This window comes from Bos taurus, chromosome 11 (genome assembly GCF_002263795.3).
Source record: "Bos taurus isolate L1 Dominette 01449 registration number 42190680 breed Hereford chromosome 11, ARS-UCD2.0, whole genome shotgun sequence".
Lineage (NCBI taxonomy): Eukaryota > Metazoa > Chordata > Mammalia > Artiodactyla > Bovidae > Bos > Bos taurus.
Window position 1 is genome coordinate 70,579,761 of NC_037338.1, and position 27,357 is coordinate 70,607,117.

Consider the following 27,357-nt stretch of genomic DNA (forward strand, 5'->3'; position numbering starts at 1 on the left):
GAAGGCTGGGCCCAACAACATTGAGTCTGAGTGATTCTCCACGCGTGCACGGCTGAACTGAAAATTCATTTTCTCCCCTATTCCACCCCAAAGGGCTCCCTTGCAGAAGCCAGATTCACTGTGAAAGAGCTCTGTGGCCCTTATTAGCCCTGGAATTGCTCTGTACTGACTTCCCCGCAACCTCCCCTGCCAACCCTGTTCTTGGTTTTATTTTGCCCAGAGAGGAGACCAAGTCGGGAGATGGTAAATTACTCTGTGAGTGGGACCTCGGGAGGCAGAGGGATCTCCCAGTAATAACTCTGGCCTTGAATGTCCAGCCCACCCCTACTCTTCTGTGCCAGAGCCAAAGATCCCTAGCATCAGGGCACAAGAGCCCAGCCCTAGCCACACTGATCCCAGCCAGGACTGGTTCCAGGCCCCTGAGGCTGGCCATCAGCCCCTCCTTTTCAGCGGTAACTGAAGTCAATTACACAGATAATAGGATGGGTGCAGAGGGCTTTGTCATCACATACATTATTCTAATAGAAATGCATACAGTGGCCCAAGCTCTGTGACAGTCCATTTTAGAAGACTTTTGCCGAGCAAATCAAGTGCACAGTGAGAAACCAGAGAAAGCATTTTTCCTCAGCAGCATCTCCCCTTTCTATCCTAAGCAGACAGAGCCCAGATGAGCCCCAGCTGCAGAGAGGGAGGTGGAGTGCTCTGCCTTCCAAGCACACTAAGTGCTCTACCGAGGAATCCAAGACGCTGTGCCATCCATTAAACGCCTGTTACCCAGCCCAGCCATTCTTTCTAGTCTCCCTGCAAAGCCTCCCTATTCCCTCAGTCCACATTCAGACATACACCTTTTTGTCAGCTACTTAGAATCATTAAGGGAACTTAATTAGGTTTCTCCATCCCTCAGGCTGGCAGGGTGGCAAATACGGCATTATATCCACTGTCCATTAACAGTCTGATGCCTGAGCAGGATTGTGTGTTTTCTGAGCTGTGTGTGAGTTGCCTGAGCATCACCCAGGCAGAGATCGGCCCCATGCGTTTGGGAGGTAACCAGTACCAAGGCCGCTGCCCCTCTAAACCTGGCCCTCTGCCCCAACGGCCACCTCCCAGAAGCCCCCAACCCCCAGGTTAGTTTTCAACAGGCCTCTCTGTAAAGCTAAGTAAGATGGAGTCAGGGGATGTGTTCTTTATGCAAAGCCAGGTTCCAACCAAGATCTCTAGCCAAGCGTGTTTTAGCAACAAGCTCCAAATGCCACTGGCTGGAAAAAAATGGAAAAAGGCAGCATCACCCAGGCCATCAAAAATGTCTTCTTTGGAGAAAGAGAAAGAGCTGAGCAGGTGTGAACCACAGAGGGACAAGGAATGAGATCCCCAATGTGGAGGGCTGGACAGAGGGTCTCAACTGCCATGTTCTGAAATGGCACAGCTCCGTAAAGGAGCTGGACAAGCACCAGGGAGCTGGCTCTTCCTTCTCCCTGACCAGGGTGCCTGTGGAGAGGGAGAGCAAGGCTCGGCCAGCCATGAGGCTCTGCTTCCTTTCCCCACACAGAGCAAAGGCTTTGGGGCAGCAGAGTGACCTGTGCACGTGTTAGAACCACCCGGCCCCTGCCATCTGGGCAGTAATGTGGCATGGACCTTGTTCACCTCAGACCCAGAGCAGGCTGCCTGGTATGTGCAAAACCCAAGACCCAAGACCTTGGCTGGCTGTGCAAAGTGATTTAGGGTCTGTACTTTGGGGGAGCTCAACAGTGAAGAGTAGTTAAACCAGAAAGACTCTGAGAGCCTTGAGGACTCCCACCATCTCCAGCAAGGAGAGCGAGCAGAGCCAGGAGCAAACTCTTCTTCACTTGTTGGTGTTCAGTCGCTAAGTAGTGTCCAACTCTTTGTGACCCCCTGGACTGCAGCACTCCAGGCTTCCCTGTCCTTCACTATCTCCTGGAGTTTGCTCAAACTAGTGTCCACTGAGTCAGTGATGCCATCCAACTATCTCATCCTCTGTCATCCCCTTCTCCTCCTGCCTTCAATTTTTCCCAGCATCAGGGTCAGTCGGCTCTTCGCATCAGGTGGCCAAAGTATTGGAGCTTCAGCAGCAGTCCTTCCAATGAATATTCAGAGTTGATTTCCTTTAGGATTGACTGGTTTGATCTCCTTGCTATCTGAGGGACTCTCAAGAGTCTTCTTTGGGAAAGATACACAATCCGATGCCATCCAAAGTAGAGAAGCCTGAATCTGGGTGGCCCTGATGGCCACATGATCTCTTGGCCAGTGCCCCCACCAGCAAGAAGCTCCCAGATTGGGTCTTCTTTCCCATCCTGCCCCATCACCAGCATCCCCAGACCCCTTTCCCAGACTGTCTCGATTCACCCCTGCCCTCCTCTGCTTCCCAGCATGGCCCACCTTTGTCCCACCTGTCCCTTCCCTGCAGTTTCTGGAGTCTGGAGCATTGGGGAAGAACTGGCAGCATGGCCTCCTGGGTGGACAGAGGCAGCATCACATGTTTACATCTGATTCGGCATCTGATTGAGTCTTCCCTGATTGTTATGAGTGTTCCTGACTCAAAATATGTGCAATTCCCAGTGTCAATCAAACTCTTTTAAACAGCAGCTGCCACTGCCGTTGCCTTGCAGAGCACTTTAGAAACTCTTCCATTTAGAAACCATTCGAGCACCAGCTTGCATCCTGCCATCCATGCTAAGAGGCCCAGGGGCTGGTTGAGAACTTTGCAGCTCTCAATCGCTTAGTCATAAGAAAGAAGGCAGGAGAGGGGCAGGGAGAGCAGAGGGACAAGAGGAGACATGCATTTAGGGCAAGGGCTCAGTTAGGGATAAAAGGGATTCTGGCCCTCGCCCCCATGCTCCACAGGTACCGGATGTCACTTGCTGGGGTACCCCAGGCCCTCCCGGCAGGTACTCCCATGATGCGGCTCAACAGTGAAACCAGTGCCTGACCTGGCCCCTTTGCCTCTGGAGGTCAGACTAGGAGATGACAACCAGAGTAGAGAATTGGAAAGGTGGATGGAGGACCCCTTCCCCACTGACGTGCGGGAGCATCAGGCAGCTTGGCCTCCCTGCTCTTCCACCTGGGAGCAGGATTCTTTCTGGTCGTCCTTTCCAAGTGGACCTATGTACCTGTTTTCCTGCTCCCTCAGAGCTGTGTCTCCTTCACCTCCGGGACTGTAAGACTGCACTATTAGAGCACGTGCTTGTCCCTTGAGAATCCTGGGTCTGGCTGTGTCTGGGGGTTACACAGGCTCCAGTCCAGAGTCCATCTATACACCATGTCCTCTGGGGAGATCCAGGGAAACCATAGCTCCGACCTCGCCAAGACTCTTGGAGAAACCTGATGCAGGTGCATGAGACCTACGGGCCTCTCACCATCTTTTCTTTCTTTATTTTTTTTTATTTTTAAACTTTACAATATTGTATTAGTTTTGCCAAATATTGAAATGAATCCACCACAGGTATACATGTGTTCCCCATCCTGAACCCTCCTCCCTCCTGTCTCCCCATACCATCCCTCTGGGTCATCCCAGTGCACCAGCCCCAAGCATCCAGTATCGTGCATCGAACCTGGACTAACCCTAACCATCTTTTCCTCCTTCCACAGCCCTCACACTGGAGCTCGGGGGGCCCTCTCCCACTCTGACCCACCTCCCAGTCCAGCCCCTCTCCTGGAGACCCCCTCCCCTCACTGCTCTCCATCCCCATGTCCACGTGTTTGAGTCCTTTGCTTCCTTCAGAACCAACCTGAAGACTACCTCCTCTGTGATGTGCTTGCATCCCCCCAGCCTGGTGGAATGCCTCCTTCCTCTGAGCTCTCAGAGCATCTTACCTGCACCTCTTGTATGGTAGTCACCTTCTTCTAACTGATTCTACACCGTTGGTCTTTTCACTGGGAGAGAACTTGAAGGCAGCATTCCTGTCTGATTTCTTAGAGATCTAAAGTAGGACCCAGTGGATAGACATGAGTGGTCTATGTGAAATGAAAATCCTTTCAGTGGGTGCTTTTCAAGGTCGTAATGAAAGATGCCTCTCAGGGGCAAGTGCCAGGTGCCAACAGCTGACCAGACAAGGCAGGTGGGTTCAAGCGCTGCCCATACCTCATGCACAGTCACTCAGCCCAGGTGTCCCAGAACAGGTTTGGGAATCCTCCACTGGGCATGCGTCTTTCCACACTCAGCCAACCACCAACCCTCTTCACACATCTCTCCTAAAGGGGCTTGTGACCCCATCATGGGCAGTGTGGCCTGCGGGCACTGTAGGGTTGGCCATGAGTACAACGGACTCAGTTATTTCCTCTTTAGAACTGACCAGATTGAGATCTTCTAAGTGTGACTTTCAAATAAGAAGGACTGTGAGTGAGCAGATTTCACCTGACAGGTGAAGGCATAGATGGAATTACTGTGTACAAATACGTACACAGTACATATTTAGATAAAAGTTTGCCTTTGATTTCAAGTCTTTCTCCACCAGAGACAGTAGTTCTTCTCTGACCCTAGCATCTAACCCTTCTGCACGTGGAGAAGAGTTCATCTGCTCATGGGCACAAGGGCGGGGGGTTCTACCCCGTGGCCGTTCACTCACTCACTGACTACTCTGCTTTAAATCTCTATCAGATCAGATCAGATCAGTCACTCAGTCGTGTCCGACTCTTTGCGACCCCATGAATTGCAGCACGCCAGGCCTCCCTGTCCATCACCAACTCCCGGAGTTCACTGAGACTCACGTCCATCGAGTCAATGATGCCATCCAGCCATCTCATCCTCTGTCGTCCCCTTCTCCTCCTGCCCCCAATCCCTCCCAGCATCAGTCTTTTCCAATGAATCAACTCTTCGCATGAGCTGGCCAAAGTACTGGAGTTTCAGCTTTAGCATCATTCCTTCCAAAGAAATCCCAGGGCTGATCTCCTTCAGCGGATGTTGGCAATTTGATCTCTGGTTCCTCTGCCTTTTCTAAAACCAGCTTGAACATCAGGAAGTTCACGGTTCACATATTGCTGAAGCCTGGCTTGGAGAATTTTGAGCATTACTTTACTAGCGTGTGAGATGAGTGCAATTGTGCAGTGGTTTGAGCATTCTTTGGCATTGCCTTTCTTTGGGATTGGAATGAAAACTGACCTTTTCCAGTCCTGTGGCCACTGCTGAGTTTTCCAAATTTGCTGGCATATTGAGTATAGACTTGCCTATTTTAAATGTTTCATATAAATGGAAAAATGTATATGAATAGGGTCATGAGGTCTTTACTGTCTGGCTTCTTAAACCTAGTATAAAGTTTTTGAGATCCATCTATTTTGTAGCCTATAACTATGTGCATGTGCTCAGTCACTCCAATTGTGTCCGACTCTGAGATTCCATGCACTGTAGCCCCCCAGGCTCTTCTGTCCATGGATTTCTCCAGGCAAGAATACCAGAGTGAGTTGCCATGCCCTCTTCCAGGGGATCTTCCTGACTCAGGGATTGAACCCCTGTCTTTTGTGTCTCCTGCATTGCAGGCAGATTCTCTATGACTGAGCCACTGAGGAAGCCCCACCTAGAACTACACCCAATCCTTTTTATCAGGGATAGTATTCCATTGTACGTGGTTCATCCAGTCACCAATTGATGGGCACTGGTTGTCTCTCTTGATGTTTTAACATCCACACCAGAGGCCATGCATGTTTCTGCAGGTCCTCTAGGACTGACTTTCTGAAAGGTGGGAGAGTTTTTTAAGTTCTGAGGAAATTCACTTTACAGCAATTCAGGCCTGGCTGACTGAAGTCTTCCAGAAGCATGACTTCCCAGGAAACAAATGAATGAAAGGTATTTTCCATTTATCAGACTCTAAAGCCTCCCCTGGCCACAGTCCCAGGATCTGACCCTCCAAGGCTGTGAAAGAAATGGAAAGAAGCAGTATCTCATGGGTTTACTGTTAACACTTACAGTCCACTCTATACTACTTACAATCACCCCCAAAGATCATAGTCAAATCACTTAATATTTAGTAATCAGTCAAGCACTGCACAGACCAACCCCAGTCATCTCTGATACTGAACAAGACCCAGGTTTCTAGAGACCTCGCTCTGTGTGAGGAGTTAACCCTTCAGTTGCTGGATAATGAGGAATCCAGGGGAGGCAGGGGCAGATCAGGCTACCTGAGGTAACCAAGCACAGGACACATGGGGGACAGAGGCCCTCTTCAGTGGGCACAGAAGCGTCTCAGTAGCTTAATAATGGCTTCAGCTCTGCCCATGAGTACCAGAAGATATGGAGCCCAGTACTTCCCGTCTACCCTGTCCACACAGAAAGCACAAAGAGTCTCCTCAGACTATCGGGGAGTCCTGCTCTCAGTCCCCAAGCCCCACATTTCATTAACCTGTGGAGCAGTCCTTCAGAGAGGGAAGTGTTCTTTGCTGAAAAAGTAGGGAGATGCTTACAGCTCCCCCTCACCACCTCCCTGGGATTAGGCGAGCTGGGTCTTCACAATTAAATGGGGCAGGATGTTGAATCCTAAGATGCGACACACCCCTGTCGTCCCTCACACATTTTCTTGACACACGTACAGGTTCTGGCTACAGATTGTCGCGTGGTGGGGACAAGGATCCAGAGCCACGGTGGCCTTTGACAACATCTCCGTCAGCCTGGACTGCTACCTCACCAGTGAGTGCTCCCTGTCCCTGGCACTTGTCCCCCAGCCCAGACTATCCCAGCCTCACTGTCCCTCCTCAACCCAAGCCCTGGTCTCTCCCACCTTCCCTGGGGCATACTCCTCCATGTCCCTTAAACCAAACCTCCCTTAACTCAGCCCATGGGCTCTTCTCTACTCTACAGTCAGTGGGGAGGACAAGATACCACAGAACACAGCACCCAAGTCAAGAAATCTGTTTGAGAGAAACCTGAACAATGAGCTGAAACCCTGGGTGAACCCATCGAAAGAAACCCCCATCTTTGACCCTACAGGTAAGAGTTCAACTCACATGTCTGAGTGAAGTAATTTTTTGTTGCAAAAAGCAGAAAAAAAATATATGCTGTGATTGGGGTGGGGAGCTGTGTTTAAAGAATAACATTGTCAACCTTTAGGAAGAACATCACCTACACCCTGGTTAGTGGGCTCCAAGAGGAAGCTGTTTCTCTGGGAAAATAAAGTTTCTAGAAGTTGTGCAAAGCAGCAACTGTCCTCCATGCCAGGGAAATACCCAGGCCCCAACACAAAAGGGAGAAGCAAGCTGGTATCCTTTTCTCAACTCAGTCCTTCGAAACCACTCCACACTTACTGAACAAAGCAAACTTTCCATTGATTTCTCCTCATAAAGAGGGTTGGGCCCAAGGTCAAGGATATCTGTTGCACAAAGGCAGACTAGCTCGTCAGTGGTGAAACCCCAAAGCTTCAGGTTCGATGAGTTTCCCCAAAGCTTGGCTCCCCTTTGAAGCTGTTCGATTCAGCCTCCCGTGGGCTGGAAGACCTCTCATGGGCCCTTGCTGCCTCAAACACAGGCGTCTTGAGCACCTGGCCCTAAACCATGGACGTGACTTCTCAGCTGTTCTGTACCAGGAGAAAGTCTCTTGGAATGAGTCTCTAAACCCAGTATGAGGTTGGTCAGAGATTATTAGATCTGTGAGATTATTAGATCAGCCCCAGAGAAGTTGATGAAGGCCACCCAGCCCGACACTAGCAGGTCGAGGGGGTCACCCAGCGGTGCATGGAGGTATGAGGCTCCATCCAGCATGAGTAACTCGGAGAGGCAGGGGTACAGCCGCAGTCCACCCATACTCTTTTTCCTGTAAAAGGTAATTCTGTATTAAGATAGCAAGAGATAAATGATAGTCTTTTATTTCTACTTTTAATGTGAAATCTTTGTTGAGTACAAAGTATAGAAAAAGAAAGTAAAGGCTATGTCTTTTCACTAAATGCATTGACCCTCAAGTTATTAAACAAATATTATTAGCTTTGCTTTGTCTTTGAAGAAAGAAACCCTTTCCTTTCCTTCCCCTAAAATGCTGTCGCAGGATTAACTCTCATCCCTTCCAGTTCCCACCAGATCTAATCCAGCCGCCAAACCAGAGGAAAGAGTTTGCTGCTTTTACCATCACCTTCCCCCTTTCCTCCCTTCACCTGAGCTAGAACCTCAAAAAATCTTGTCTTTTGTTTCATGCAACAGGGAACCTGGTCTCCTAAACCATGATCTCTACTTCCCCCTCTGCCCTGTGGTTTGCAAGAACATCTAACATGATGGGGGCAGCTTTCTATTAATCGTTCAACACCCTCCCCACCCCCCATCCCAGCAACTCACCTCCATAGCCCTTGGCTAACCACTGCCTCCCTGCGATAAATACAGGACATGCCCAGCAAACATGACTGCAAGCCCTACTTCTCGTCACCACCAGCCCCTGATTACATAGCAGGGGCTCCAAAAACACTTATTGATTGACTGTAGGTGATTGATGCTTGAGTACGATCTTCCAATGTCAGCAGCGTCTTCCTCGCAGCCAGCATTTAGGAGGCAGACATCCGCCTTGCCTGACTCCCAGGTTTATTGCCATGTAACTCCCACTGCCCCTAAAAGGTTGATCAATAAGGGTCTGTCCAGTGGCCACTCAGACTAATGAAATCTCACAGTGGCTCGAAAGTGGCAGTGCCCCACCAACACCTCCAAATAAAATTAGGAGAAAGTGGATGCCTGAGAGGGTGGAGATGCCAGGGCTGGAACACAACCTTTCTTGGCTGCCTGACCCCAGCCTCAGGCAGGAGTGTCAACAAGTGGCTGTGGGTCGGTGTTCTGTCTCTAGACCCCTTCCAGGGTGACCCCAACTCAAAAGGAAGAGGACACTGAGGCAAACACGTTCCCAAGCAGCCTTAGTAGCCTCCTCAGGCAGGTTTTAGAGAACCGAACAGAGCCTGTGCTTCCCAGGAGCCCACTGCCACGTCAGGGAGCAGCTCAGGTGAGCGAGGAGCTGAGGCGGGCTCCTGACACCCCTTCCCAGCTGTGTTCCTGTAGCAGGAGGCACCTTCCCATCTGATGGGCCTGCCAGGGTGAGGGTGTCTGTCTTCATCTGGAGGATTAATGAGGGGAGAGGGAGCAGGGCCTCCTTTCCCCACCTTCTGCACGACAAGGTACACTAAGCCCTTTGGAGCGGCACTTAGCCAGGACCCACCTTCATGGTCAGGGAAAACAGGCCACCCCCTGGGTTCATGCACAGGCCTACCATCTTGGCTTTCATCTAACCTGCCCCCCCAACACAGTTCTTGCACACTTCCTCTGTGGGCAGTCCAGACCCAGGTTAGGAGCTCAGAGAGCTCACCGTCTAGAATAGGAGAGCACAAGAGGACAAACGCTGGGAAGATTTGTGGAGCTCAAGGTGCCCACAGCGAGAGAAGTGGTGATGAGGGAGGGACCTGGAGGGGGAAGTACAGGCGGCTCCTTGAGAGGCCAAGGTCAGGACCACAGCCACTCAGTGATAATCACCTGGCAATGTTTACCTGGCACCTCCCATGCCCCTGGGGCTGTGCAGCTCCAACAACAAAGAGGGGAACCGGTTCTGGAAATTCCAGCCCCTGGAGAGAGGGCAGCCAGTGAACCCACAAGTCACAGTCTGCAATGTGAAGCTTGTCAATTGAAAAAAATGCACAATGTTTTATTTGGAGCAACTTGAGGACTGTAGCCGGGAGACAGCATTTCAGATAGCTCTGAGGAACTGCTCTAAAGAGGCAGAGGGAAAGGTCAGTGTATATGTGATTTTGGTGAAAGGGGGTACATGCAATTGGGCACACATTTTTGTAGAAGGCCACTGCTAGGCTCGTGAAGGTTACTGGTAGCCACAAGGAGTAGATGTCACCATGAAAGATTTTAGTGCTTTTTTCAGATGTGATGAAATGCAAGAATTGGGCTCATAAAATCTTCTCCTGAAAATACCTAACTATCTGATGGCCTGTCCTGCCACTTTTTCCAGAGCACAGAGTGACTCATTCTTGATCTCCACCCTGAACTCCTTTCAGGGACTGTTAAAGGTCAGCAGTTGCAGCAGCTAGTGATGTGATCCTTGTAGAGGTAGATGGCAAGTGCCAATTTGTAGATGACAAGCTTAACCTAACTCAGAGTTTCTACCCAGGGAGGGACTCTGGAGAGAAAATGGGGGCTGAGGCCGGGAGGAAAGAAAAGGAAAGAACAATCAGTGAGTATGCTTTCCCCTGGGCTGGGGGGCTCTCATGCACTGACTCCTCTAGCCCTCACTCCAGCCCAGGGCCCCCTGCTGTTGTTAGCACTGCAGGGATAAGGGAGGTGATGGGGAGGAACATAAGCATTCCATACAGCTGGTGGGAAAATGAGCCAGGATGTGGCCCTGAAATCTGCATCCTTCAACCAACTGAACTACTTTGGGTATCCAATTCCCTCTCAGAGATAACACTCTACATGGAAAAGAGGTGGGAGAGCGTCCCAGACAAGAGGCCCTGTATGATCAGTAAACAAAGCAGCTCCCAGCCATCCCTGTAAAGGACGGAGGAGGCTGGATAATAAGATTTCTCCCCAAAGTTCAGTGCTGTCAGTTTCTGCTCGACTGGAACAGAGGTGGCTGGTGGCATTTCAACTCTCCTTCTGGCAGGCATTAGAGCAGCTCCTGGAAATGCAAAGGCCAGTCAGGTCTTCCAAAAACCATCACTCACAAGCTCCCAAATTTCTAAACACTCCTCACATCCCCCAAGCCATCCCTTCCCTCTGATGAGGGCCTAACCCTCGGAGTCTGGGGATTTCCTCTCCCCCAGCCCAGGGGGCAGAGCTGAGCCACTGGAGCATCCAGGCAGGAAAGAGCCTGTCCAGGTGCTTCATGGAACCTTCTCAGAAGCTTCTGGGTCACTTCAGCTAATCAGATGAAGAAACTGGGAGAGAAAATGGGGCAAGTATTAAGGCTAGGAAATTACATTTGTCAGCTTTGCACATAAAATTACACTATCCAAATGGTTGGGATAATGCGATCATGGGTGCAGAGCTCTTCTCTTCCTCTCTCTCTCTCTGCCTGCTCCCCACCCGGCAGTAATGAACATTAGGGGTGAAGAGGCGCAGGCAGGCTCTGTCACCTTCTCTCTCTCTCTAAAAGCCCAGGGAAGGACAGGCAGGATCCCCACCCATCCCCTGCCCTGGGCCTCAGGACCCTGCCTCAGCTTTCTAACCTCTCTCTCCTTCTCCTGTGAGCTTACATGTTATGTAGGAGGGCAGGATGGAATCATCTCAGTTTATATGAGAACCAGCCCAACCCACAAGTATCCATAACTTGCAGAATCTTGGCTTCAAGCCAAAGTCTTGCCTCTGAGTTGGCTGATGACAGTTGGTTTACTGTTTTCTGAGTACACGTCTCTTGCCAAAGGTGGTGGGGGGAGGGACGGCAATTTAAAAGGAGTGGGAAAGAGCACTGGACCCTGGTCAGAACCAGTCAGAACCCCCAGCTGGCCTACACTTGCTGGCCTCCACTGTCCTCCTGGGGCAGGGCTCACCTCTCCCTGGCCTTCTGTCCCCTCATCTGATGGCTGATGCCTGTCAGCAAAGCCCCAAGTAACAGCTGGTGTTTGCGGGGCCAACACAAACACAAACAAAGGCTAAAAACTGCTGCATTTAAAAGACAAGTTTAAAGTAGACTGTCTCCAGGCCCCTCATCATCCCCAGCTCTGTGGTTCTTCGGGCTGAAGGGACAGAGTATAAGTGAGCCAGAGCTCACTAACCCATGGCACTGCTAACGTGCCCAGAAGTGAGAAGGACAGACTGTCCACACACACGCTCCTATGACTCAACAACAGATGCCAATTCCAATGAGAAAGTTTTATGTGTTTCACATAAATTGATTGGGTCTATTTCTGCTAAACGCATTATCCATTCACCACAGAACAACTATTAGAGTTAATAGAATTTGTAGCTAGAGCCATTATGCTCCAAGCAAGCCCTTCTGGGGATGACAGCATTATTGGAAGGCAGGCTTCACAGGGCCCGCCTCCCTCACTCAGAACTGTCTTCTCACTCACTGGAAGTCTTTGTTTCCATCAGAGCCTTCCACACCCCAGCCCTGCAAGCCCAGTAAAGAACATGTATCTAATCCGGTTCCAGAAAATCCTGTTGTCTTATCACCTGTGGGCACTGCCGACAACCTCTTGCCAGGCTGGAGGCAGAGACGAAGCTGGGACCCCTGTGTTAACTGCGGCTCTTTACCGTGTGCCAGTTTTGAAGGCAGGAGGCCCCCAGAGAACTGGGAGGGAGGCAACAAGGAAGGGTAGAAGCCCACTCACTCCAGGGGGACCCCGGATTAGACTCCTGGTCTCATTGCATCGTTAATGGAAAATAACCAGTGACCATCTGGGAGTGCAGGAACAAAGAAGCAAGCAGGTCGGCTGTCAGGGACCTAGATCCAGCCCAGGGCTCATCACGTGTGTTCTCACGTCATCTGTTTCTTTCACCTGGCAGGGTGAGGGGGACCCACGAGTGCTCTTGGTTAAAATGCAGATTCCTGGGCCCAGCAGACCTGTAAAATCATGTCTGAGGATTAGAGGGCAAACTCTGCCTTTTTAACAAACTCACAAGCAAATCCTGGTTTAAAACAGAGTTTAGGAGCCCCAGACCACAGCCTGACATCCTCGTTACAGATGGGCGTGGACCTGGAGATGGGAAGGAGGCGGGCTCAGAGCCACACAGCCCGCTCCGAGGGTTTAGTTCTCAGGCAGCAAAGGCCTTGCCTCCTGGGTCTCCTCTTCACACAGCAATAATAACCACGATCCCTGAGCACCACCGGGTGCTGGAAGTATGCAGGACTCTTTCATATGCATTGTCTCATTTGCTTGTATGATAATATTGACAGTTGAGGAGCATGACGTCCACAAAGAGGAAGTAACTTGCCCTAAGTTATATCAGCTGTGTAAAAGGCTAAAGAATGTTTCTTTAAAATCATGTGAAAAATAAAGTTTCCTAAGCCAGATAACATTCGGAAGGGCAAAGTTCCTTAAAGAAACCTTAAAAGGAATCCCACTGTTGAGTGGGTCTTCTGGAGGAATCTCTCTTCTCTGAAACACCCTGAACTGAAAATGTTAGTTTTTGTTTAAACAGAACACAGAGGCATCTTCACTAACATGCAAAACGGTGCAGCAGGTACAATGCACTCCCGCACGTGTAAGAGAGCCGATCATTGCAGCTAACTGGCGTCTTCCCGTGCACCCCAGCCTTCACGGGTGCACATGAAAGGCACTTCTGTCGGCACTGGTTCAGTTGGGGGGAGCACCTCTGTAAGAGTTGGGCAGATTCTGTAGATATAATCCTTGGAACCCCTTCGGTCACTGGCCGTCTCCCTGCTCAGCTGGCCTGCTGTTAAACCATGTGCTGCGAGTTCTCTCATTCACTAATTTTAGATTATCACCTATTTATAGCCAGCGTGCTGTGATGACGCAGGAATCACGAGCCCTAACAAGACCCATGGGTCCTAGTCACTGCAGCAGCTTTGGCGCCCTTCCTATTGGGCTGTCACGCTTCATTTGGGCACAGACTCCCTTCCCCGGGAGCCAGCATGGCCATGCTCCGGGGAGGCAGGTGGCGTAGAACTGACTCGTGACTCGGGACTCATGATCCCTGCTACTCAAGTCCCTCCAGCGTAGTCAGCATCCCCAGGCAGTGGCCGACACCAAGGCCCAGGGGCTGCTTGGTGGCCGAAGGAGAGGCAGCACTTCCGCAGGGACCTGGTGAAGGTAGAGGGAGGCACCAAAGCCTGGAAGAGAGGCTGACCTCCCTCCCTGGGCAGCGGAGTCTCATGGGTTTGCAGACGCCCCCTTTCCTCTGCTTACCTGTGTCTCCAGCTACTAAGTACTCTTGGGGTCACTTATATGATCCTTACGGCCTCTCCCCTCACCCAGTCCCCCAGGATAGATTTCACTATTCGGGTCCCAACTCTGCCACTTACTTAAAGCCATTCACTTCTCCTTCCTGTGCCTTTGTTTCCTCACATTAAAAAATGGAGCTTATGTTCTTCGGGTTTCCATCACACAGGTCTGATGAAAGGTTCACATGAGTGAATCGGTGTCAAGGGCTTAGAGAGGCGCTTGACCCAAAATGTACTGCATGAACCATCATGATTTTCCCATTCTAAAACTCAGGAGACATAATCAGAAGGGTTATGCCGCCTGCCCTACCAGTCAACTGCAGAGCCAGGGTTCCCACTAAGTCAGCTCACCCCAAAGTTGTCAGCTTCCATGCCCATTAGGAACAATCCCAAATACCACACAGCTGCTGACCACGGTTAGGGAGATGCTCCTGCTGCATCCAGATTGGCTACATCCATCTTCTCTTTCCACTTCTCTTGCATTTCCACTCGGAGGTGCAACTGAGTGTTCAACACAGAAGACATCATTGCTTTCTAGTTAATGTGTTCACAGAGCCCTGAATCTCAGTCCCAGGGGGGAATAAAAGTCACACGAAGCTGAGTTTCATTTAACAAGTCTGTACTGGTGCCTGCTCTGTATCAAGCCCTGTGCTGGGTGCCTCGGGGCCTGCAGCTGGGGACAATCCAAAGTGCCCCTCATGGAAAATACACCACCCAGAGCTGGGCCCACATAAGCCTGACAGGAAGCCACTATTACCCCAACACAGGGAGTCTCCAGGTCCCTTTCCAGCATCCCTTCCTGAGCACAGCTAGTAATCAGACTGGTCCCCCAAGCCCCAGCTCTGACTTTATCCTGCCCTGTGGTGCAAAGGTCTCTATCCAAGATTGGAGCATTGCCAATTATGCTGAACTGAGCATCATTTTTGAAGAGAAATCCAGTGTATGCTGAGAAAGCAACGAATCAGTAGTGGATTCATAACTTCCCAATAACCTTCCGACCCCGGGCCCCACTGGAAAAATAGTGCAGCAGCATCCAGCTCTGACAGACTCAACAAGGCCTCAGGAACCTCCAGTCTGACGTGATGTGCTGGTTGGCATTACAGCAAAGCTGCAGACAAAATGCCTTCACACCATGCCATGGCCCTGTCAGCAACAGAGAGGACCTATTGCCTTTCTCTCTCTTCTTGGCTGGCTTGAGAAAACATGTTGTTTTTTCCCATTTGTTTCAGTGAAAGGTTACATAAATGGGAGACAATAAATGATCCGGGAACTCCGATCTCAGCACGCCTTAGTACCGTTTAGCTCCAAGACCAGCAGGACGCAAAGGCCCCTCCATCAGTGCAGGTGCATTAAGCACTTGTTACTTGGGAAGTCCACTTTTAATTACCATCCTTCCTTCAGACTTGCTGGTTCTGCCTGCAAAACAACCCCACGTCCCCTCAGAGCCTATTCAGCTCTTTGCTTTTTGCAGCAAAGCTTCAGTGATCCTGGACAGAAAGACTTTTTTTAAAATTTGTTTGGGCACAGAACTGAACAGAGAAACTATGACAGGAATGCCTGAAATGCTAATGCTAGGTCCCCAAAGTCAGCTCCTTTTTGCCTGCCCCTCCATTGCCAAGAAGTGGGATCAGCTTAGGCTTCACTGATTCAGGGAAGAGAGAGAGAGCACAGAGAAGAACTCAGACCAGCCAGGGTCCTCCAAGCTGGGTGCTCACAGAAAAGAGGAGGCCAGAGAAAGCACTGGCTTCTGGGGAGGAATTTGGGTTATGCAGACAGTTATCTATTGCTCTGTATCAAATTACCATAGACACAGTGGCTTAAAACAACACGTATTTATTATATCAGTTTCTGTGGGTCAAGAAACCAGGTACAAGCTTAGCTGGGTCGTCTGCTTCATAGTTTCTCATAAAGTTCCGTAAGGTGTTCACCAGGGCTGGGTCTCATCTGAAAGCTCAACTAGGGAAAGAATTACTCCCAAGTTCATGTGGTTGTTAGTAGTTCCTGGAGAAGCTGTTGATGAGAGAGAGAAAGAGAGACAGAGAGAGAGATAGGGAGTCTGCCAGCAAGATGGAAGTTACAGTCTTATGTCACATAGTCATGGAAATAATATCCCATCACCTTTGCCATATTCTTTTGGTTAGAAGCAACTCAAAAGTCTTGCCTGTACTGAAAGAGAGGGGATTATGCAAGGCTGTGGCCACCAGGATGTAGAGATCATTCGGGCCCCCTAACAGCCTACCTGCAGTGGCTTTTGTATGTAGGAGAGCAACCAGTCACCAGGAAGCTCTGAGAGTTCATTGTAGATTCTGATGGGGCAAAATCTTGGCAGCAATCTTAAGCCTCTCTGTTCAACATTCCATAGACACTCAAATATCACAAAGTACCTACTGAGTGCCAGTCCATAGCCAGATGGAAAATGAATCAGAAAGAATCCTAGAGACCGTGGTTCCAGCTTGGGGACTTCAGAAGAGTCATATAGTCTCAGCCCCAGTGTTTTCTTTATCCCTAAAGTAGGGATAATAATTACCTGCCACGGTTCTTTCTCAGAGCTGGCTATTGTGGTGAGCAAATGAGATCATTTGCTCTGAAAGGTATAAAAGAATATACTAATATAAAGTGTGTGATATTATTAACATTATCAAACTACATTACAGAAAAGATTGGGCCAGTTCACTTCTCCCTCATAGATTGCCTTCTATACATTTTCAGTTCATTTATAATCCTCCTCCACCTGTGAGCTGTGCAGTTTTTTATTTATACATAAATATGTGTTCTAGGCATATTTTTCCTTTTTTTTTTTGCAAAACTTTCAAACACATTCTAATTTTTGACCTCTTAAAACCAACCGTGTTAAGGGAAAAGGGGACAGCATTTTGCATGTGGGATCCTTTTGTTCAATCGGTTCCTCCAACCCAGTTGATCATCAATTTGTAGATGAAATCCTCATACTCTACTTGGGGGAAACATGTAACTTGAGTGAGGACATAGAAGAACGCCTCCAGAAGACCCACTCCTTAATACAAATTGAAAGAGTGTCAGAGTCCCAGAAATAATGGGGACTCCAGAACTTTCTCCAGGACAGCTTCCTAAACCAATCCAGGTGGTTGGGTCTAAAAGGCCTGATTTGGTTTTTATAGTGAATATTGACAGTGACTTTGTAATAATGTAATAACATATTTTATTCATTTAATTTTTATTTATTATTAAGTGACTGACAAAATAATCCAATTCTGGAATTAAAGTTCATAAGTAAGGAAAATAAGGCACTGCCTGGGCTTGTCCAGCAACACAACTGAAAGTCAGAAGAGCTCCCTGAAAAAGAGAAGCACTTCTTTTCCTTCACCCAGATTTCTGACTTGGATCCTACTAACTAGTTCACTCGGTCTATCAGCCAATCAGCTCCATCAACCATGGAGCCAGGGATATGTCCTTACTGCTAAACAGCAGGATTTGAGCATTTCCTTAGAGACTCACTTAAGCCCACTTAAGCCTCAAAACCAAACCCGTTGTGTGTAACCCCCATATGAGTGAGTCCACAGCACCCATCTCAATATCCAATACTTTATTAACACAGCTCTGGCCTGACGCCAACTCGGGAAATAACCAAATTAGCCCCAAGACCTCCCTTAACTTAATTTTTACAGTTCTGCTTTCAGGATAGTATTTTTCCTGTGACATTTCTTCTCTCATGTGTTACTCACTTTCCCTCAGGGAACAGAGGGTGGCTGAGAACACAAGAAGCCATCACAGGAGCCATTAAAAACTGCCTCAGATGGCTGGGTGTCAGAGCTGTTTAGGGTAATTCAGTCCTGAAAGCAGCTTTTATCTCAACAGCCCAGACTTACTTCCCTGTTGATGGGGAGCTGGCTCATTCCAAGGTTCTTCTTCATGAAGGGATGTCTGCTCCCAGCAGACAGGGATGTGGGCCTCTGGTCTTTGCTCCCCGGGTGACCTCAGCTTCTGCAGGCATCCTGCCCATCCAGAGGGAGTGTGAGGCCCCTAGGAGACAAGGATGTAAAAGTGAAAACAGATCATTCTGTGAGCATGTCTAGTACGAAAGTCAGAGCGGCTGTTATTGTTACCACTGTTACCCACTCCTAACGTCTCATCATCAAAACAGAATAAGAGAGAAATGACCAAGAAGCAATGCATGAACAAACAAGGCGTGTGTGTATGTATATGTGTGTGTGTATAGATGCAAAATAGTTCAGTGTGAGAAACAAGCTAGAACAACATGGAAAATTGATCAAATGAAACAACGTTGTAAAAAGAATAAATGTGATGGTCCCCTCCTCACTTTACTCTATAATCGCAAGCCAGTTGTTAAACTTTTCTGCCTGGTTGATCATCTTATGAGATAAAAGTAACAGTTCTTCCCCATTCCCTATCTACTGATCTAACATGTTTTAAAGACATTAAACAAACTGGAGAGTGGAAGTGACCCATCAGTGTACTGTAATTCAATACATTGAAATAGAGGGCCAAAGATTCCCAGTTCTGTTGGTGAAAAATCACAACAACATCCTTTTACCTGAGGTTAGAAGATTCTTCTAGTATGCTCCACCATCCACCAAATACAAGTATCAAATGTGAATACATTCCAAAACCCTGAAATAAAGATTTTGTGCATCTAGCTGCCCCTCAGTCTAATGCACAGAGATTCTCTGTGCTTTCGCACACCCTCACCCAACACTAGATACCAAATAAGACTAATCATAGAACATCCTGAAGCCCTAAGAAAGTAAACCTGACAATAAAGAGAGAAGAAAGTGAGTTAATAGAAAATATTTATGTCTACAGTCATTTAGTAAAGGGTCAAATAGCCCCGTCAACTCAAGTCCAAATGGCAGTATCATGAAGAAGTTAAATTATACTCAGTAGGCTGTATCAAAAAAAAAAAGGCAGAATATGATGCAACAGTAGTCACTGGGGATGTCCCTGAGATAAAATCTAAAAAAAAAACCCTGCAGTTCCAAGAGTAGGAATAAAAGTGGGGAGCCTGACCAGAGAGATATCAAGTGATTCCTAAATTTAAAAACAATTTAAGGATCCTGGAACGATGCACAGCACCTTTGGTGGTAACAGCATATTTTTTTTAACCTCTCTGAATCTCTATGCAAAAATTGAGCAAACATATATCAAAACTGAAAACCCATGGATATTTACAGCAAAAAATTTTTAGTAAGGTAGTCCCTTCCAACTCTCAAATACAAAGGAGTGAGGACAAAGCACCATAAAGTGTACGCGTAACTAGAGAATATTCTAATTCCATTATCACCTTTGTTCTTGAGAAGCAAGATTTGCAGTGTGGAAAAATAAATACAGATGTACTATAGAAGAGATTAAATTAAAAACCCTCTAGTCCTGAATTTGATTTGGAACTGTCGATGTAAACTCATGGATACTTTGTCATATAAATGTGTATACATACACACACACACACACACACACACACGTGTGTTTACAGCCTATGTACTTCCTAGCTCTGTCCACTAAAAAAGCCTAGAAACAATCACACACACATGTGTATATAGCCTGTGTATTTCCTAGCTCTGTCCACTAAAAAGCCTAGAAACAATCACATACCCACTAGCAATAAGTCTCTATAGCACCCAGATTGTATACTTAAAATACCTTTTTTCAATAAAAGAAACCAAAGTTTTTGAAAAATGGCTGAGCCCAGGTCTGGCTAAGGAACATTTCATCACACCAGATAGCAAGGGGCCAAAGGACACAGCTTAACTACTAAATAACAACAACAAAAAAAAAGAACTCAGGACGCTACCACTCACCAAAAATGTGACAGTTTGAGCTATTAAGAAATAATAATTATTAATTAAAACTCAAAATATGTTTAAATTCATGTAGTCATAGTGATATACAAACAACTAGTCAACTTCAGAGCATGGTAGATGACCAATTCATTACATTGAATGCTCCAAACAAGGAGAAAGAATGGAGCATTTATCTGCCTTCCCTATACGAACTGTATCACTGGGCAACCAAATAGTAGGTGAGAAGAAGCACCTCTTTAAAAATATATCCCAACTAATAAATATGGAAAAAGGATATAATCTGAATATCATAATTTTGCAACTCTCAGTAAATAAACATATCTAGGCATTATGCTTCAACAACTGCTAACATCAAAAAAAGACAGAAATAATCAGACATTGATCTGGCACCTGGAAGAGGTTGCTGCTCCATTGTTTAAAGAGTTAAAATGTTTTAACCTCACAATAGCAACAGTATGTATTGTTTTCATTTTTCCCTGATAAGGCAAACAGCTGGTTAATTTTCATCATGTACTCACAAAAAGGGTTACTTTCTCCAATTTATAATAAAGAATAGCATCAGATACATTTATAGATGGTGAATGACTGTATTTGCTTGGATTTGGGGTCATTATTTAGTTTAATGGGATCTACAGTGGCATCATGGTTCAGTATGCCACAGCTCCCATAAAGTTCAGCTCAGTCAACAAATATGGATAAAATTCAATTCCATGGATCAGAATCAAAATAGTATAAAAGATCCACAGGAGCCATTGAGCTCACTTCCATGGCACAACCATATAGGCCTTCGACGTGAGGCAGATCCTTATTATTGTGATTAATAGTGATAGCGGAGAACTTATTTTCCTTTGTATCACGCTTTATTTCTTTGCATTCAATTGAGCAGATGAGATGGCTTAGGAACAGTAATAAAACCAGCACAATCACTATCTAGCCTATTTTTTTAACATTGTGCTGTATATTACTAATTGATTTGTTTCTTCTTGGAGGATGCTACAATATAGTTAAAATGAAACCCAGTGCTTAATGGATTTTTCTTTACTCAGCTGTCTATAACCATTCAGTATTTTGATGTTTGTGGGTTCTTTACACAATTTAGATGTGAGTGAGTATTAAACTAGGTTTCCAGTGTGTGGTATAAGTGAGAACAAGATAAAGCAGTTCTTTTTTCTCTTTCTGTCTCTCATAAATGAGTTTTAATATAATAGTTTGGTTTTTGTTGTTTTTTTTTAAGTAAGAGAAGAGGAAAGAACCGGGCTTCTTTCCTCCCTGGCTTCTTCCCTCCCGTGCTTCCAATCCAGGCTGTTCCTTGGGGGCCATCTAATCCTCCTACAGCTCCATGGAGCCTCAGGGATTAATGTAGACTCTCAGCTGGGGAAATGCGAGGACCCTTGGACTCTTAGATTGGCAGCTCACATCAAGCCCACCTCACTGCCAGTCTCACTATGACCTTGATCTTCTCTTTAAAAACCAAGATTTTACCTCATTGCTTTTTACCCAGTCCCTCTCATATGTCTGCTGGTTGATCTTGCAAACACTCCAGTTACTGGAGTCTTTTGACAACCCCTGGCTCCCCATGACCTCTCAGGGGACCAGAGTCCTGACACTGATCACCTGCTTTCCCTGGTTTGTGCCTATGACTCCAAAACCCACACTCTGCTAGGCTAAGCCACTGTGGTACCTTCTAGAACTGAGGGTCTACCTACCACATACCCTGAGCAACTCACCTCTCCCCTCATGGTGGCCTGCCTGCTCTCTGGGCCTGAGCAAACTTGTTTGGGTTTAACTGAGCCCTGGGCTCATGGATTTATAAGGAAAATAAAACCAGACTCACAGAAAGTTTCCATGAGGATTTTATGGTAGTTGTAGCACTTTTTTAAGTCTTGAACTTAAACTCTGAAGATCCATGTTTCACTCCTAGCTTGACTATTTATCCACTCTGCACACAGCAGTCTGGCTTTTCTGGAAAAGTTTTCACAAAATGCAAATATTGTCCTTCCTCCATACAAATCTGAATCTTCAGGGCCCTGGAACTGGTATTTTTAAAGGTCCTTAGGTGGGTTGGGAACCACTAAATTCAGAGATCTCCAGGGTTGTCCCATCTTGCTGTGGCATTCTATGGTGTCTATGAGATTCCAGGCAGATGAGCAAAGAGAACCAACAAGATGAAGCTTCAGCAAGGCAAGCCCATACACAGCAGAAGCAGGACAGCTCTTGTTCAATGAGCAATAAACTCAGAAACTCCATACCCCTAAGAAGTGCTGCTCGAGGGACACAGAAATTAATTCCAAACAACCTTGGGCAGATTTATGAGAATCAGAGCCATCGAAGGGAGCAAAGAGGACCTCCATGCCTCAAAGGCTGCGATCGCAACAGACCTCAGCTGGATGAATCATGGGTCTGACCTGGGATGGCGAATCCTCATTCTGCGGAATCCACTTCAGAAAGAATTCCCACTCTGGACCTTTGCATCTGCAGTCGCTGCAAATGAAAACAGAATTTTGCGTATATAGACCACCTGAGACTAATAATATCTGTCCAATGAGTTGGGAAAATACTGTTCCTTTTATTGAGAAACAGCCTTAGAGTCCCTTCTTTATGGACTGAGGAATGTAAATCTTGAGACTGGGTGTCTCTGCTTTCCTACAGTCAAAAATTGAACAGGAAGTTACACACTTTATAAACTATATTCTTTATGCATCTCTAATGCATAATGTTCTTCTAATGGTCATCATTTAATACTCACAGCACGTCTAAGTACTGGGTATTGTATCTCCACTTGTTCAGCTTAAGAAACTGAGGCTCAGATAGGCTACAGGGTTTACCCCAGTTTTCACACCTCCTCAGGGGTAAAATCCAGTGAGAAAAGTTGGCCCATCTGGATTCAAAGCCCATGCCCCTCTTCCTACCTCATCAGATGCCCAACTTGGCCAGGAAGTAGAAACCCAGACTCTCTGAGAACATCTCAGAACCTTCACAACAGTGTTAAGCGAGGCTGGCTTTAGAAGAGGTCCTGCTGAAGACAGATGCTCAGGTAAGGCGCCAAGTCCATGCCTTCTTTTAGCTGTCTTCCTCAGCACGCTCTCCAGGGAGGAAAAACACATTTATGTCTGAATTCTTTGGTTTCCAGGACCGAATAACTAAATGAACCACCATGCTTCTGCCCCAGATTGACAAGGCTGCCCCCAAACCCAGGCTGCATGCTATAGGCACAGACTGACCTGCAGAATAGACTTAGAGGAGCTAGAGACCATGGGGTGGAATGGACTTTTAAACTTCTTTTCTGAGCTTTTCTTTTTCTTCCTGCTCCTACCCTCATCCCCAGTTCACTGAGTTTAAATTCCTAGGTGCTGTTGGCAGGGGGATCCATATTCACAGAAAGCCTGTCCACATTTCCCATTGTCAGGAACAGCACCAGACTTGGGTTGTAGGCAGGAGTCAGCAACATAACTTATTACATTTATAGAGTTTTAGATTTTATAATAACCTTTCATACCCCTCATTTCCCTTTAATTCTCATACCAATCTAGCCCCTTTCACAGACAAAAAAGATGATCAAGGTCCCATAATCAACAAGTGATGAGACTGCTCCCAAGCCCAAATGTTCTTGCTGATTTCAGAGTCCGTGACCTTACCACATCTCCCCCTGGCACAGCCCACACGTGTAATTTGAGCACTGGAGAGGGTGAAAAGTCAACTGGCCATGACAGCTCTGCTGAAAAGCTTCCAGTAAAGAGTCAGTCCTTTGAATTAACAGATTACCCCCTTACAATGCAAACAGATGAGAAAATTAACACTCAAGCATTCACACCAAAGATGAATGGATTCATTACCTTCTTGCCCTTGAAACGACCTTCAGAAACCAAATAGAAATCAACATCTTTCTTTGGAGAAAATGAAGCCAAGAAAAGCCCTGAGGGCTCAGTATTGAGTAGCTGTGTGTGCATTGGAACCTCAACTAGAACTTTGCTCTCCTGACCCCGGGCTGGGGCAGCATGACAAAAGCCCACGGCAATCAGCCTGGTTTTTAGATTATCAAAACTGCCCCTGTGTAATCTCAATCTGATTGCTGATAATTAGCAACCCAAATTAACTTCTCATTTTTGCATCAAGTTAGTTGAAAGTCATCAAAAAGAATTTTATGTTTTAGAGAACAAAGCTGCTGCTGCTGCTGCTGCTAAGTCACTTCAGTCGTGTCCGACTCTGTGCGACCCCACAGTCAGCAGCCCACTAGGCACCCCCGTCCCTGGGATTCTCCAGGCAAGAACACTGGAGTAGGTTGCCATTTCCTTCTCCAATGTGTGAAAGTGAAAAGTGAAAGTGAAGTCGCTCAGTCGTGTCCGACTCTTTACGACCCCATGGACTGCAGCCCACCAGGCTCCTCTGTCCATGGGATTTTCCAGGCAAGAGTACTGGAGTGGGGTGCCATCACCTTCTCCGAGCGAATAAAGCTATATACACCCAAATTAATTTTTTCATAATTTTCTGTAGGTAGGATTCGACTTCATCTCTTTAAAGGGAAATAATTTCTCCAATCTTATAATGAGATTTGTGTATTTTAAGTAAAAGTAACTTTATCAAGAGCACATTTGGGGGGAAAGTTTTTATAGATCTAAACATGCTAGAATTCCCGCCAGGATGAAATCTGACAATTCTCCAAGGTCCAGCCTGACTCAAAGATAAAATGTAAGGAAATGGCCCAGCGGCTGTGGAGGGGTGGAGGTATGCTGAGTGTTCCTGAGACACCCCCGAAAGGCCATGGAAAAGCATTGGGTGCTCTGGGTGAGGACAAACCTCCAGACAGTGGTGAGGGGCTTGGAAAAGGAGGACATGCATTGGAGGCACAAGTGATCCATTTCCTATTTTTACATTAAATAGAGAGCACAGAGCTGTTTCCACTGTGTTTCCAAGCACAACCAATGAGGGGAAGGATGGCATGGAGCTGACTCTGTGCCCAGTTTACTCTTTCGACCTTCTTCAGGCTGAGAGGATCCTGTATGCGAAAGTCAGGTTAGAGCCAGTCACGGTAGCACACATTGAGCACCTCTTGTTTGCCTAGCGCTGTCCTGGACCTGGTGAGAACCAGGAGAGGACCAGCACCCGCTCGTGCCTGTCTCACCTGAGAGGAGTCTTCTCTCCCTCCTCAGAACTCTCACGGTGCAGAGTTAGCTGGACCCTTCTGTGACTCTTTCCCTTCCTGGCCTGTGTTGTTGCATCCCTTTGGGTCTCCTTTTAGTCGCCTGTAAGTCTGTGAAGGCCAGGGTCCTAGTCTGCTCCATGTATGTGTCTCTACCTCCAGTCCAGGGCCTGGCGCACAGCAGATCCTCACAGAAGCTTCCAGTTCAAATGACTGATTAGTGTTCCTTGCCCCAGCCTTGGTGCCATCTTGGAACAGGGGCTTGGCACCATGGAGCCAACAGCTCAGGGGCAGCGAGGGAGACCCCTGGAGAAGGGAGGGCCAGGCCAAGTGAGTGATTGCCTTTCCTCTCGTGTGCAGTTCACTGGCTGTTCACCACATGCGGGGCCAGTGGGCCCCACGGCCCCACGCAGGCCCAGTGCAACAATGCCTACCGGAACTCCAACCTGAGCGTGGTGGTGGGCAGCGAGGGCCCCCTGAAGGGCATCCAGACTTGGAAGGTGCCAGCCACCGACACCTACAGGTGGGTATGGAGGAGGGGAGGGTCAAGGGCAGACCCGCCCTCCTGAAGAGGACTGGGGTCCTGCCTGTGGGTGCATGCCTGACCCACTGGGGTGCCCAGGCAGGCCAAGGCCAGAGATTCTGGCCCACATTGGAAGTGAGGGCTGGAGATGGGGAGATTGGGGATAATGGAATATGGCAGGAAAGGTAGCTATGTCCTCTGCCAGGCGCCCACACCACAGACCATTTGTGGAGAAAATATGCATGCATGAGCTAGCTTCAGAGCGTTCTCTAGTTTTATTAATAATTATAAATTGAATGGGCTGTTCTTTGACTATTACTTCATGCTGTTCAAATGAGGCAATGAATGTCAAAATGTTTGGGAAACAAAAGTATGATACACATGAAAGATGTTTCTTATCCTTGAGCCTCCTTTCCTGGGCCTTCATTGTTTGCTAGTAAAGTGACTATTCTTGAATTATCATCCCAGGCCCAACCCCCACCTTAGAGCATTCCACTAGAGCAAGGCCAGGCTGAGGGAGGCCCAACTCCAACGGGCAGACAGCTAAGCCAAGCTAATGGCAAGGCTTCTAACCCTGAACGGGCATCGGAATGACAGGAAGGCCAGTTATTTGCATGAACAATGGCATAGTTACGCTTCCTATTTGCGCAGCCCAGCCATGTACAAGGCCCAGATTGCTGGGCCTACTCGCAAAGTAAAAGTGAAGGTGTTAGTCACTTAATTGTATCTGATTGTTTGACTCCTCTGTCCATGGGATTTCCCAAGCAAGAACATTGGAGTGGGTTGCCATTTCCTTCTCCAGGGGATCTTCTTGACCCAGGGATTGACCTCATGTAGGTCTCCTACATTAGCAGGCAGATTCTTTACCATCTGAGCCACTAGGGAAGCCTCGCGAAGAGTATGATTGTATAGGTCTGGAGTGGGGCCCAAGAATATGCATTTCATTTTTTTTTTTTTCATGCTAAACATTTTTACATTAATGAAGCAAATATGACAACACATTGACGTTTACTGGATGCAGGTTGAGGAGGGAGACCTAAGTGGTATTCATTGTACTCTTGGAATCCATCCACACATTCGTTCATCGAGAATATGAATTTCTAGCAAGTTCTCATGTGATGTTGATGCCACCCCCGAAAACCACTGGGTTCGTCACACCCCAGACTGTCATCTTCTCACAGCTCGATGATGGGGGCAAGGTCAATGCCGCAATCCTCCTTTTACAAAGGAGGAAACTGAAGCTCAGAGTCAGGAGCCTCCCCACAGCCACGGGGTCCAGAAATTGCCTCCAGGCCCAGACTTCTGAGGCCCAGCCAGTGGAGGCTCCTTGCACAGAACATGGCTGGGCTGAGTAAACAGGAAGCATAATTGTGCCATTGTTCATGCAAATGCCCCCTCCCCTCCCCAGAGGGGAGTGGGAAATGAGCTGCTTCCCTTCCTGCAGGCCCAACCCCACCCCCATACAGCCTCAGCCCCCAGGGAAGGAAAGGAGCTTCTCAGGTTGCCCTGTTTTATGTGCAGTCCCACCCCCTGGGACCTCGTGTAAATGCATTCTGGGGAAACCCTAAGTGCTTTTTAAATGACATTCTGGGCAGGAATGCAATAACAAGGTTTGGCTGCAATGAGATTAGCAGCTCCAGGTCCCACAAATCCCCAGTAAATGGCCAAAGACATCCGGCTACCCCTGCTCCTACCACACTGAGCAGGCCGGGCCTCCCTTCCTGCCTGGGCGATTTTCCAGAGGTCACCACTGTCCTAGAGAGAAGAGGATGCATGTCTGTTGAGGACCCACTAGGTATTTCTCTTCCTTGTAACAATGAGGTAGATGTCATTATTATTGTTCTTATCTGTATTCCCTTGTTTCCATATGAAGAAACTGGAGTCAGGAAGTTAAGCAACAGATCTAAGGCCGCATGTATGTGTGTGCATGCATATGTGCTAAGTCACTTCAGTCGTGTCTGACTGTTTGTAAGAGTCGAACTGTAGCCCACCAGCTCCTCTGTCCATGAGATTCTCCTGGCAAGAATACTGGAGTGGATTGTCATTTCCTTCTCCAGGGGATCTCCCTGACCCAGAGATCTCACCCTCA

The 27,357-nt window shown here is 47.6% G+C and overlaps 1 protein-coding gene across 1 annotated transcript in view; it reads left to right on the top strand.

Moving 5' to 3' along the window:
* Window positions 1-27,357, top strand: part of ALK (ALK receptor tyrosine kinase) — a 732,834-nt gene that overhangs the window by 649,426 nt on the left and 56,051 nt on the right. Inside the window, exons 10-12 of the mRNA XM_024999478.2 lie at window positions 6,537-6,631; window positions 6,803-6,931; window positions 25,106-25,268. Of these exons, the coding sequence (XP_024855246.1) occupies window positions 6,537-6,631; window positions 6,803-6,931; window positions 25,106-25,268 (387 nt within the window). The remainder of the gene's footprint in view (window positions 1-6,536; window positions 6,632-6,802; window positions 6,932-25,105; window positions 25,269-27,357) is intronic.